The sequence below is a fragment of the Ambystoma mexicanum genome, chromosome 10, assembly GCF_040938575.1.
Source record: "Ambystoma mexicanum isolate Mex_15411 chromosome 10, UKY_AmexF1_1, whole genome shotgun sequence".
Taxonomy (NCBI): Eukaryota; Metazoa; Chordata; class Amphibia; order Caudata; family Ambystomatidae; genus Ambystoma; species Ambystoma mexicanum.
This window is the reverse complement of record NC_090932.1, coordinates 226,546,188-226,559,126: the sequence shown is the minus strand read 5'-3', so window position 1 is coordinate 226,559,126 and position 12,939 is coordinate 226,546,188. Positions and strand designations below refer to the sequence as shown.

The window sequence follows — 12,939 nt, the reverse complement described above, 5'->3', positions numbered from 1 at the left end:
ACATCTTTCGGTTTTCTGTTGCTTATGGCTCTTCATAGCAATATGTATTTTCTTCTACTTTCCTAGTGAGTGTAGTCTCCAGGTTTACCCTCTCAGACAGGTTTGATGGCTGTAAGAAGAGCTCATTGTGTTTGCTTTGCAATGTCAAAGAAAGGGACTTGGGTAAAGGTAACATACGGCAATGCAATGAAACTACTCAAATACATTAATAAATCAGCGCCAGCCTTTTGTCAACAAACAAGATCAAATGGATAAGAGGATCTGGAACCACTCCCACTGGGTTACTTGGGCTGGGCAAGGCAGAGGCAAAGCAAGGGCAGGGCATGGATCACCGACAGGAAGTGGACAGGATGACCCACCTCCTGCCCTACCGAATAAAGGAGGGGTGGGAGCAGTTTGGAAAAGTCATATTTAGCGACCCCTGTTAACCAGGGGAGAGGGGGTATAGGGGATGGGAATTTGGAACTGGTTAAGATTGCAGACATAGGGGTGTTTGGCCATGCCCAGTGACGCAAAACACACAACAGAAGCCACTGCGACGTGTTGGAACTCTATTCCGGATTCGCGGAAGAAAGGTTCCCTGTTTTCCAAAGAGATCTTTATGGGATGGGAAGGCCTGACAAATGTTTCGATGCACGTTCGGTCAGTCTGGAGCTGGAGGGCCTTCATCTTTCAGAAGCCCTGTCGCTAACTTCTATCGGGTAAAGGGGTTACCTGCAATCGTACTATCCCTTCATTTCCTGTCTACAAAGGTTTTGGTTTTGAATTCAGAGTGCTGCATTCCAGAACTTCCTGTCTGGGATGCAAGGGACACTAAGCTACACCTGGTGCATATCTGAACGTTCCCACCAAGATGCAAGGGGCATCGTAGCGCATCAATGTGGATCTAGGCTAGAGCCTGCGGTGAGGGTTGCACACACTTCGTCTAGCTCAGCAGCTAGAGAAACATGCAACAGTGCTGTTAATGCAAGACTCATGAGTTGCTATAGAAAGTGATGACACCAACACTCTTTAAACGTAAAAACACCCAGCTGTATTTATGTTGAAAATGACCACTATCAGCGTCTTATGCCACAATGCTAAAAATGCCAATGCATTTCAGACAACATGTCCATCATCAGGGCTAATACCTATACATTGAATATAAGCGTGTTACCAACCGGTCCCAGGTGTTGGGGGTCGCCTGCCATGGACATCCGGCAGGCGCCCCTGGGTGCTATTTCCATGAGCACCCCGCAGTCCCACTGTCTGTGGGGGGTTGGGGCCTGCACTGGACATCCGGTAGGCCCCTAGGCACTATGGGGCATCAGCGCCATCGGGGTGGGGCACAGCCTGCCAGCCCCCTGACCGTTCGGACCTCGGCTACCATCCTGGCATGCGGGTCCCACGGCATCAGGGCATGCAGGCCTCTGCCTCCGCGTGTAGGCCTGCGGCCTACATCATTAATGAGACACAGACTCAAACGGCAGCATGAAGTGTCCTTCAATGTCATTGGATCAAGAAATTCAGAGTCAAAACATATCACACCGTATGGGTGCACAGTGCCGTTAAGCCCACATCACCAGCATGACATGGTATATGGTCAAAGACCAGAGTGTTTAAGGTTCACATAATCGTCCCACTCTATCCCTGCAACATCTTAAAAGGGAGATGGCCGGGCATGGACTTCCCATTTTGCTGCACTTCCTGGCACCCTATTCCTCGGCACTTCCTGCCTGAGATGGAGGTAGTCATTACCTCTGGGGTAGAGGGTTCTGAAGCTGACCTACCTACTTGGTTCAGGGGAAAGGAGAGGCAGAGACAATCCCAGCCTAGGTTGTGGAGGACCTGGATACACATTTACTCACTGTGAGGGGGATCAGTGATCGAAGTGAGCGGGAACTGTCGGGAGCGGTGTTTCACTACTTTTATTTTTTTCTATTTACCATTCCTCTACGTTTTACAACCATATTCACCATTCTATAAACAGATGTGTTCATTCATGTCTTTATGTAAGTGTAAAGTTGTGATAGGAGCCTTAGTTACTAGTCAGTTAGACTATTGCAATGACCTGGCTGCAACACCTTGTCACATGTTACACTAGGCTTCTGCCTACCATCTCCCCTGCCGAGACCACAGATCCACTACTGCAGGCGAGAGGCCTGGAGAGGTCTCAGAGTGGTTGCTTCTTGAGATGCACTTCCTGTCTCGGTTGTGGAGGGCCTGGATACACGGTTGCTCACTGGGAGGGGATTCCCTTCCTGTCTAGGGTGTGAGAGGCCTGGAGAGGTCTCAGAGTGGTTGCTTCTTGAGAGGCACTTTCTGTCTAGGTTGTGGCGGGCCTGGATACACGGTTGCTCACTGGGAGGGGGGATGCCCTTCCCGTCTAGGATGCGAGAGGCCTGGAGAGGTCTCAGAGTGGTTGCTTCTTGAGATGCATTTCCTGTCTAGGTTGTGGGGCACCTGGATACATGAATCCTCCCTCGGAGGGGGGATTTCCTTCCTGTCTAGGATGCGAGAGGCCTGGAGAGGTCTCAGGGCGGTTGCTTCTTGAGATGCACTTCCTATCTAGGTTGTGGAGGGCCTGGATACACGGTTGATCACTGGGAGGGGGGATGCCCTTCCTGTCTAGGATGCGAGAGGCCTGGAGAGGTCTCAGAGTGGTTGCTTGTTGAGATGCACTTCCCGTCTAGGTTGTGGAGGGCTTGGATACACAGTTGCTCACTGGGAGGGGGGATGCCCTTCCTGTCTAGGATGCGAGAGGTCTCAGAGTGGTTGCTTCTTGAGATGCATTTCCTGTCTAGGTTGTGGGGCGCCTGGATACATGGTTGCTCCCTGGGAGGGGGATTCCCTTCCTGTCTAGGATGCGAGAGGCCTGGAGAGGTCTCAGGGCACTTGCTTCTTGGGATGCACTTCCTGTCTAGATTGTGGAGGGCCTGGATACACGGTTGATCACTGGGAGGGGGGATGCCCTTCCTGTCTAGGATGCGAGAGGCCTGGAGAGGTCTCAGAGTGGTTGCTTCTTGAGATGCACTTCCTGTCTAGGTTGTGAGAGGCTGGGAGAGTTCTCAGAGTGGTTGCTTCTTGAGATGCACTTCCTGTGTAGGTTGTGGTGTGCCTGGATACATGGTTGCTCACTAAGAGGGGGGATGCCCTTCCTGTCTAGGATGCGAGAGGCCTGGAGAGGTCTCAGGGCAGTTGCTTCTTGAGATGCACTTCCTGTCTAGGTTGTGGAGGGCCTGGATACACGGTTGATCACTGGGAGGGGGGATGCCCTTCCTGTCTAGGATGCGAGAGGCCTGGAGAGGTCTCAGAGTGGAGCACTTCTTGTCTAGGTTGTGAGAGGCCGGGAGAGGTCTCAGAGTGGTTGCTTCTTGAGATACACTTCCTGTCTAGGTTGTGGAGGGCCTGGATACACGGTTGCTCACTAGGAGAGGGAATTCCCTTCCTGTCTAGGATGCGAGAGGCCTGGAGAGGTCTCAGGGTGGTTGCTTCTTGAGATGCACTTCCTGTCTAGGTTGCGGAGGGCCTGGATACACGGTTGCTCACTGGGAGAAGGGATGACCTTCCTGTCTAGGATGCGAGAGGCCAGGAGAGGTCTCAGAGTGGTTGCTTCTTGAGATGCACTGCCTGTCTAGGTTGTGGGGGGCCTGGATACACGGTTGCTCAAGGAGAGGGGGGATACCCTTCCTGTCTAGGATGCAAGAGGCCTGGAGAGGTCTCAGGGTGGTTGCTTTGTGAGATGCACTTCCTGTCTAGGAGTCTGTTGGTGTGGAAATCCACTTCATGCATAGGAGATTTAAGATGTGCTTGCATAGGTGCTGGTGTGTAACACCTCCAAACCTTCCTCCACTCCTCTGCCTGCTGCCGGCTCTGGAAGCCCATCACAAGTGTCTCCGAGCTGCTGCAGATCTTGAGCTCGTGCTGCATCTTCTTGCTGTGCTTGGGCTTGTAGGCCACGCGGCATCCACGAAGGTCCAGCTGCAGCAGCGGATGCAGGTCTCTAGCACATTTGTAACACTGCAGGAAATACAGAACGAAAAAGAAGGGCAAGTCACAGACAGCATTCAATGAGAGGGAACCAGGGAACCAGCACATAGGAAATTAACCAGAGGCAAAGTGGATAATTGCAAACATTTGGAAAGTTTGTGAAGGGCCAATGCCTTACCCATTTCTTCCATTCTGCCTACTGATTAAGAAAGAAGGGAGCTGTGGCATGGGGATCCTATGTATTCCAGTGGTACAGTTAAGTTTGCATTGGTTTTGAGTGCATGGGATAAAGCTATTATTTGTGTTGCTGCATTCCCTCGCCCCATTACCTTAACCATGCAGTCATTTCAAGGGACTACCATAGAGCGCAGGTCCTGCAGGAGTCAGGTGCCTGTCTATAAACCACCATGAGGCATGCTTCAGCTGCACCAGCTTGCACTGCCACCTACTCGGTCTGCAATCATGCCATTACCTTGCAGGGGTAAGAGGGTTTTAGGAATGATCTCAAGTAAGGGGAAGCATGGTTGCTGCTCCTTCTTCCGTGTTATGCCCTCCACCACCTCTTAATTTTCTATGCAAGCTAACGAGAGCCTAGGACTGGGTGGCTTGTTCACGGCAAATTTCATTTTAAAGTTGGTTGTTTGGCAAACCTTGTTGAGTAGAGGCGCTGGTAGTCGGTTTCAACCGTTGGTTCTGACCGTGGAATTCTTGATTCTTGGTTGTTGAAATAATGGAGGAACTCTTGAATTGTTGTCATCAGTGATGGTTTAATGTTAAGTCACAATAAACCTGAGAGCCTAGCGGAATGTGCAAGGTGCATGTGAGAGGGGAGCCAACACATGTTTCGACTGTAGTCTTTGTCAAGGCACAGCCAATGGTGGGTGGTCCTGTTGAGGTAGTGGTTCTCCGGAACCCTGAACAATGGAACATGTATCCCGCACGCTCAGATTGGCTATTTAGCCTGCCGCCCAGAAGAACAAGTGATCTACTCACCAGGCGAACCACTACCTGAAACAGGACCACCCATCATTGCCCATGCCTTGACAAAGACTACAGTCGAAACACGTGTTGGCTCCCCTCTCACATGTACCTAGCACATTCCGCTTGGCCCTCGGGTGTTTTGTGACTTAACATTAAACCATCACTGATAACAATTCAAGAGTTGCTCCATTATTTCAACAACCAAGTATCAAGAATTCCACGGTCATAACCAACGGTTAAAACCGACTACCAGCGCCTCTACTCAACAAGGTTTGCCAACCAACCCACTCTAAATTCAGTCCAGACAAACCATGTGTTAGGCTGCAAGTTCCATAACAGCAACAAATCTATCAACTACCAGTTAGTGCAGGGGCCTGCGTGTCCTTCAAACTCCAACCAACCATATCAGCCATTTTAAAGTTGTTTGTAGTAAAAGATCATTGCTGGCAGGCAGGGAAGCGGATCCACAGATTATTCATCAGGCCCAGGCAGGGCCAGCAGAAGATCTGTCATGGTCAGGAGAACCCATTTCAACATGATGTTTGGCAGACCCCCTTGTCTTGCAGGTGTGCAAAAACAATTCAAAGCACCAGTGGGGGTGCTTAAATTATTAAGTGGAAAGAATGTAGTGAGGTGGTTAATAGCTGCAGATTTTCAAAGGGCAGGCAGCTAGCTGAAACACTAAATGTCTGCCGAAAAGCTATTAATAACTGTTTGACAGCCAGGTGCTAATGTCAGGAAAACTGGAGACAAAAGTAAACGAGGTGACAAGGACATTGACTGATACTCTAAGAGGGAGGTGATGGCCAGAGGGCACCAACAAAGGCAGCCTATCACTTCCACGCTGTGCCTACTTAATGTCCCAAATAAAGGACTATGTTTCTGTGTCACGAGACTGTCAAACTGGGGCAGCGGCTTGGATGCCCCCTAGAAACCTGGGGCCCATTTTTACTGAAAATGTGAAAGGTCCTGATGCTGTCCCTGGACCAAGGATATAAGTTCCACAGCAATGCCAGTCCTTGGCGTGCCCCAAAGCAGAGGCGTGATTACCCTTAATTTCTTTTAGGAAACACTGTCAGCATGAGGCCTCTCCCTTGCTCCGAATGCCTACTCAGTGTTGGTGTCCACAAAGGTGTTGATAGTAAAGGTAGCTCTTTTGCACCATCAGACAGTCCATGTTTACTTTTGATGGGATTATTGGTTAACTCACAGCCTCAACTTTGACTGGGTCCTGGCCAGTCTGCACCCTTTGCCGGAGACCATTAACTCAATGCGATTGATCATTATTACGTTTGTTTTGCTGCTCCACAGGGATCCTGAGAGCCGCCCTTGAGTTGCTACGTGGCCTCCCCTACCTCTGCATTCCCTCAGCCCACCCTCGCCATCTCTGATTAGTGCTCAAGACCCGGAACACCAAAAAGACAAGGTGAGGGAGGACAGAAAGGGGCCCATTCCGGCCTTTACACACGATATGCTCCCAGCGTAGGAGCTCCAGGACACCCAGGTACCCTGCTCGTCAGAGCTTGATAGTTATTTTAATTTGATTTTGCTGCTCTGCAGCAATCCTCAGAGTAACCCTCCAGTCATGACCCAGCCTCCCCTCTGCCGGCCCTCAGCCTACCCTCGCCGTATGACTGGTACTATTGGTCACGAGACCAGGAACACCTATTTGAGCCTTTCACCCAGGGCAGTCTTACCCAGGCAGCTGGTACATCCATGGGCACCTCCATCACCTGCTTGCCTGAATGCCATGGGCGCCCCAGCCCCCGTCAAGCAACAACACCTGACTGCTGCAACTATCAGGTGGGCAATGTTGATTTGTTTGTAATTCTAGTACTGTTGTAGGCCTGTATTTTGGATCTAGCTACTGTTTTTGTGCCACTGTTCTGCATCTTTCTCCACAGGCACAGTGCTGGAGGCCTGTATTTTGGATCTAGTTGTAGTTTGAATCTAGCTACTGTTTTGTGCCATCACTTTGCATCTTTTTCACAGGGATTAGGGCAGTAGGCCTGTATTGTGGATCTAGTTGCATTTTGAATCTAGCTGTTGTTCGAATCTAGCCAGAGTCGGATTGGCCCCTCGGCCTTTCGGCCCGTGGCTGGGCCGAAATCGTCCCTGGGAGGTGGGGGTTGGTTTCTGGCCATGCCTGGGCCGGTTTGGTGAAGAAAATACATTTTTTAAAAAAACATTGTTTCCAATTTTTTTCAAAAAGCCTGTCTTCCTTCTTAGGTCGATAAAGTACCGCCACAGGTTGGGTGATATTGTATGCATATTTGTTCTATAAAAAAAGAGCTTAAGCATAAGTGCTATACAATTATACTATAACATATTATCATTTGGCCTTAGACGTGCGCTTGGATTCACAGTAATTTGGTGTACTTAGGAACAAAACTATTTGATGCCACTTCCTGTTTTGTCAAGGAGTGAAAGGTTGTGTTTCATCGCTTCCTGGGATGTCACTTTGGGGTGAGAGGTCAAATGACATCACTTCCGGTGATGTCATCAGAGGTCAAGGGTCATGAGGTGAGGGCTGGGCCACTTTTTTGAGGCGAGGGGTTGGACACTTTTTTTTGGGTGACCGGGCCTATTTCTTGTCCCAGTCCGACCCTGAATCTAGCTACTGTTTTGTGCCACAACTTTGCATCTTTTTCCACAGGGTTAGGGCCGTAGGCCTGTAGTCTGCATCTGGCTCTGGCCTGGTGCCATTACCCTGAATCTTTTCCCACAGGAAAAGTGTTTTAGGCTTGCATTTTGAAGCCTACAGGGACTCTCAGGTACGTATAGCACTCCATCTCAATGGAGCATAGCTGTATCATCGCCCGGGGCACAGCCACTCACCCGCATACATCTGCAGCAATTCACTACTCGATTTCATAACGCACATCACCTCTACCATTAGAATGTGGCTGTGACCCACGAAAAAATTCAGTCCAGCTGGGCAGATAATCAGATTCCTTGACTCGCCTGCTCTCCTGACAGTCCATCACAGCACTCATCAACTAGTCAGATCCCCACGGGTCGCTATAGGGACTTAGCCATGACTCCCTACATTTGTGCTGGCTAAAATGCACCTACACGTTCTAAAATCCTGCCCTCAATTCTCATAACTTGGACTTCGGTCCACCAAGAGCGTTCACCCCACAACACTTTGAGGCTTTACCAATGGCATTGGGGAATATACAAGTGCCATATAACATAACAGTACCAGTTGACTGCCCATATTGTATTGCCATTCGCCAGCATGTCAAAAACCCTTTGTTTGTGTGATCACAGACATGGGACGGGACCACCAGGGCTTTAAGTGGGCTGGAGCTAGGCGAGGCAGAGCCCCTGCAGTCTTGAAAAACAACTTTTAAGCTGAGGTTCTGACAGGCTCCCATCGGACCCCCACAGCAGAGTGCTACAAAATATGATGCAATGTGCAGTCTTTAGTCACCATCTTGTGGCTAAAAAATGAATTGTAATTACGCTTTTAACCCAAGTTCACATATATTGGCGACGTGGTGCTGTTAATGGCCCCTTTACCCCCCAACGACTGCAACATGCATCCATGGATTACAGGGCATGGGCTGTTTTTTTGTTTTTCTCTGCCTTAACCCCACAGTGATTAATTGCAGGCAGTAGCTGACCAAGCACAGTCCTCAGTGCCGTGATGGGCGGTGGGGTGCATTAACAGGCTAAAGTGAAACCCCCACCTTAGTGCACATGCTGGTAGGCCCATCAGACAACTAAGGACCCTGATGTGTGTGATGCAGGCTGCAATTCATCTGGTTTTCAGTTTAAGAGAACTGCTTTACTTTGTCACTTAACTTCATCTATTTTTTTTTAAAGAGGCTGCAATACCGTGTTTTCAAGACGAACAGTGCAGATTGTTTTTAGCCTTGAAAATATAAACCAGGATCTTCAGAGTTTACACCATTTATAAATAACCGCAGCGCTTTAAGTGGGAGGCAGAAACGGAGTAGGGGAGCTCTGGTTACGGGGCCTGCACTAAATGCGGGAGGGTGGAGCATCCCCTAACTGGAGTCACACTTTGCCTATGCGAGATGGGAGCCAGGCAGGAGAGCTAAGCACACTGGCATCACACCCTAGGTGCGCCCAGCCTTTTTGTTCCTAAATCAAGGGCTATGAGCCCCGTGGGCAGGCTGGCTGTGGGGGTCAGAGCCTATGATTAAGAAACAAAAGGAGAGGCCGGGTGCACCAAAGGTATTATAGCAGTGCACCCATGCTCGCTGTTGTTTCTTAATGAGCTTGCGTGGTTAAAGGGCTGCCTGCAGGTGTGGGCACTTCCAATTAGAAAAAAAGCTTGAAGAAAATCAGTTGATGCCTCTCCATTTTTCTAATCAGAAGCACTGACACCTGCAGGCAGTTCTTTAACCACCCGGTTCCTCGAGTGAAAGGGATGAATGCTGGGGGTTAGCACCTCTCACTACGAAAAAGAAGGAGAGCTAGGGCAGCTGGCCTCTACTTTTGTTTCTTTATGTGAGAACCCATCTCCCTGCACACAGCGCTTTTACACAAGGAGCCACATGGTTAAAGGGTTGCAAGCAGGTGTCAGTGCTTCTGATTAGAAAAAAGGAGAGGCATCGGCCAATTCCTTTCCCTTTTTCTAATCAGAAGCACCCAGAACTGCAGACAGCCCTTTAACCATGTACCTCGTTGTATCTGAGACTAGCCAGGGGGTGGGAGGCCCTGGCTCTGGCACCCTTTCTGGAGACTGCCAGCTAGCCCTGGCCAACGTAAAGCACTGAATTACTGTATACAAGGTATTATCTCTGGAGTCCTCCCAGTGTTCTTTTTTAAGCTAAAAAAATCTATGTTGGTTTTTGCTTTTAAGAAAATCTACAATGTTCATTTTAGTAACATAGTATTCCAACTGTTCTAAAAAAACAGGCTACACTGCAATCGACTAAGTGACAAAGTAAAACAATTTCCTGAAACGGAAAACAACCAGTTGATTTTAGTGAGCTACTGCATGTTTGGCGTTTTGTAGAAATGCATCTGACCACTTCTTAGGCCACACCCACCACGTAGGCTATCCTTAGAGCCACCCCTCCATTTCTCTTCCCAATGAAAGCACTGGGTCTTCCCGTCAGGCAGAATGAGCCAGGCGTTCTGGTCCACTCCCATCACCCTCGTGCCATCTCAGCTTGGGAATAGCGCAGGCTGGCAAGGACGTGGATCCACTGACAACACTCATGATGAGAGGAAATCTTGCTTTGAGTGGTTCCTTCACATGTCTAAACCATCAAGCCTTCCTCACTACCGACCCAATCAAGGTAATATTCAGGGGGTGGCGAGAGCATCAATCCCCTGCAGGTAGGGTGACGAGAAATTGAAAATAAAAAACCGGGACATGCTAGGGAGCAACATAAAAGTAGGAGTAGTGTTCCCTGCCCAAAGCATGCCCCGCCCCGTCCCAATCCCAAGTCAAAATAAATGCAATATCCAGCACTTCTCTGACAGTAGGCAAGTTAAATACAGAGGTTTTTGGTTTGGTGGTTATTACTGGCTTTGCTATTTGCGTTTCTTAACCAGACTCGTGGCACAATCAGTAAACAGATGTAAACAGAAAGGTTGTCGGTTCTATGCTACCTGTGGTGCTGCCCCTTTAAGGGAATAGCACGTGACGCTGTGACGTTGCACGCCGCCGCGTCCCCTATAAATAAAAGGGGCGTTCCTGGCCGCGGCATTGATCGGGGCGCCCGAGCCTGACGCATGTCTCCATGTGAGTGCTTGGAATGGAGGGAGGCCCGGGGCTCACGGAACAGCACGGTGGGGGCCAGGGATTCCCCTACAACGGGGACGGATCTCTCGTTCTACGCTTCGGGAGGAGGGGCAGCCCACGCGGCAGTGTCCATTTTGTCTCCTCCACACGGATATTTCACAGAGCTCCGGTGGGACCTGTGAGTGCCATCCAGGCACAATCTCTGGACGCATGGATAGCGGACCGCTATCCCTACATGGACATGCCTGAAATTTGGAGAATTGTGTAATTTTTAGGTGTATTTCACAGAGTGAAGTGGAGGCACTGGGGGGGCCAGACTAGCTATTCTGGAACTTTTACCCTAGGCCTCACTGGCTCAATTTTTGGACACCCCTCAATGCTGGACAATCTGGTGACTGGCCACTGGACCATTACTACTGCTGAGAGCTGGTGAGTGCTTGTGTGCACTGGCGAAGGACTGGTGGGGAGTTTTGAAGATCAAGGTGGCCTGGACGCCTGTGATCCTGGTGTGGAAGGTGGAAGATCAAGCTGGCTGGGTGAACATGATTCAAGCTGGGTGAGTTGCGGCCCCTGTGCAAGACGGAGGGGTGCCTGTGCGCTCTGACCCATGAGTGACCCAGCAAATCAGGACAGGCTGTCCCACAACAGCAAGGACCACCCCCACCAGCACCTCCAGCAATGGCCCAGATGAGGGCCCCGGCGGCGCTCCCACCCATACCCGAGTTTGACGTGTCTGGCCCCGCATCGAGCCTGGGGCCTAGGTGGAGGCGATGGATTGATTGCCTTGACATGTACTTTTGGGCAACGATAGAAACCAGCGATGACAGCAAGCTGGCCACGTTACTGTATGCCGCTGGCCCGGCTGTACATGAGATTTTTGACTCTCTCCAGTCCGCTGATAACTCATATCCTGCAGAAAAGACAGCCCTGCACAACTATTTCCTTCTACTGGCTAATGCGGACTACGAGAGGTTTGTGATGCTCTCCACCAAACAGAAAGAAGACGAGACCCTCGACACTTTCCATGGTCGTTTCAGGAGACTCTGTGGCTTGCACATGGGACAACGCTGAAGACATGGTCAGAAATCAGCTCATCCAAGGGTGCTCCTCAGGCAAGTTGAGGAGACAGGTGCTGAGAGAACCAGGAATCACCCTTCCTCGCATCTTGGAGCTGGGCCGCTGCCAGGAGATTTCCGAGGTACATGCTTCAAGGATGGAGGCGGGGTCCCGCTGAGCCAAGTCGGAAGAGGTTTGTGTTGTGGGTCGTGGTGGCATGGGTGCCCGGAGACCGGCTCGCAATTTCCGCGACAGGGGCGGGAAGCCAGATGAAGCATGCCAGAAGTGCAGGTACGACCTGCCCCACCCCGCGTGAGTGCCCAGCTGCAGGGAGGCCATGTGGACGGTGTGGCCTGATGGACCATTTTGCAAGGGTGTGCAGAGCGTCCCTGCCGGTGTTGGTACTGAGAGGCTCAGTGTGTTCTGGGTTTTTCAGACCGTCTCGCCCTCCAAATGTTGCCCAAGTAGAACAAGGGGAGGAAGGTGCCCAACCCGATGAGGAGGAGGAATAGGAGAATATCTTATTTGTGTCAAGCATTGATGCCCTCCAGTCCAAGGGCCGAAGACAGCCAAGGTGCATCGTGGCAGTCAAAGACTCTCCAGTATCGGTGCTGGTGTACACGGGGGCCTCAGTCAAAGTAATGGCCCATTAGCATTATCATGCCATGCCCTGCACCCCCAGACTATCAACCCCAAAGGCTTGCATTTTCACATTTGGGGGCTCACATCCTATTGCCCTGGATGGTGCATTTGTGGCTCGGGAAGGGCATGGAAGCTCCAAGATTAAAGCATGTTTTTATGTCCCGCCAGTCATAACCAGCACCTTACTAAGCTGTGCGCCGGCCGAAGCCCTCGGACTTGTGAGCTTTGCGTACTCCGTGTATGTGGAAGATATACAAACGCTGCTGGATAAGTATGCAGGCCTGTTCCAAGGGATTGTCCGCATGGCTGGGGATCCAGTGCGACTTCACATTGATGAGTCGGTGCAGCCAATTGCCCTCAAACACTGCAGGGTGCCATTCCATCTGAGGGAATTGGTGGACAAAGAACTGGACAACCTGGTAAACCTTGACATCATAGAGGAGGTGGAAGGTCCGACGCCCTGGATGTCTCCAATTGTGGTTGCCAGGAAACCTAAGCAACCTGATTCTGTAAGAATCTGTGTGGACATGAGGCTTCCCAACAAGGCCATCAGGAGGGAACGC

At 50.5% G+C, this 12,939-nt stretch overlaps 1 protein-coding gene across 1 annotated transcript in view; it reads right to left on the bottom strand.

The window, feature by feature from the left end:
- Positions 1-12,939, bottom strand: part of LOC138491297 (actin filament-associated protein 1-like 2) — a 341,208-nt gene that overhangs the window by 146,867 nt on the left and 181,402 nt on the right. Inside the window, exon 7 of the mRNA XM_069617735.1 lies at positions 3,823-3,999. Coding sequence (XP_069473836.1) covers positions 3,823-3,999 — 177 coding nt within the window. The remainder of the gene's footprint in view (positions 1-3,822; positions 4,000-12,939) is intronic.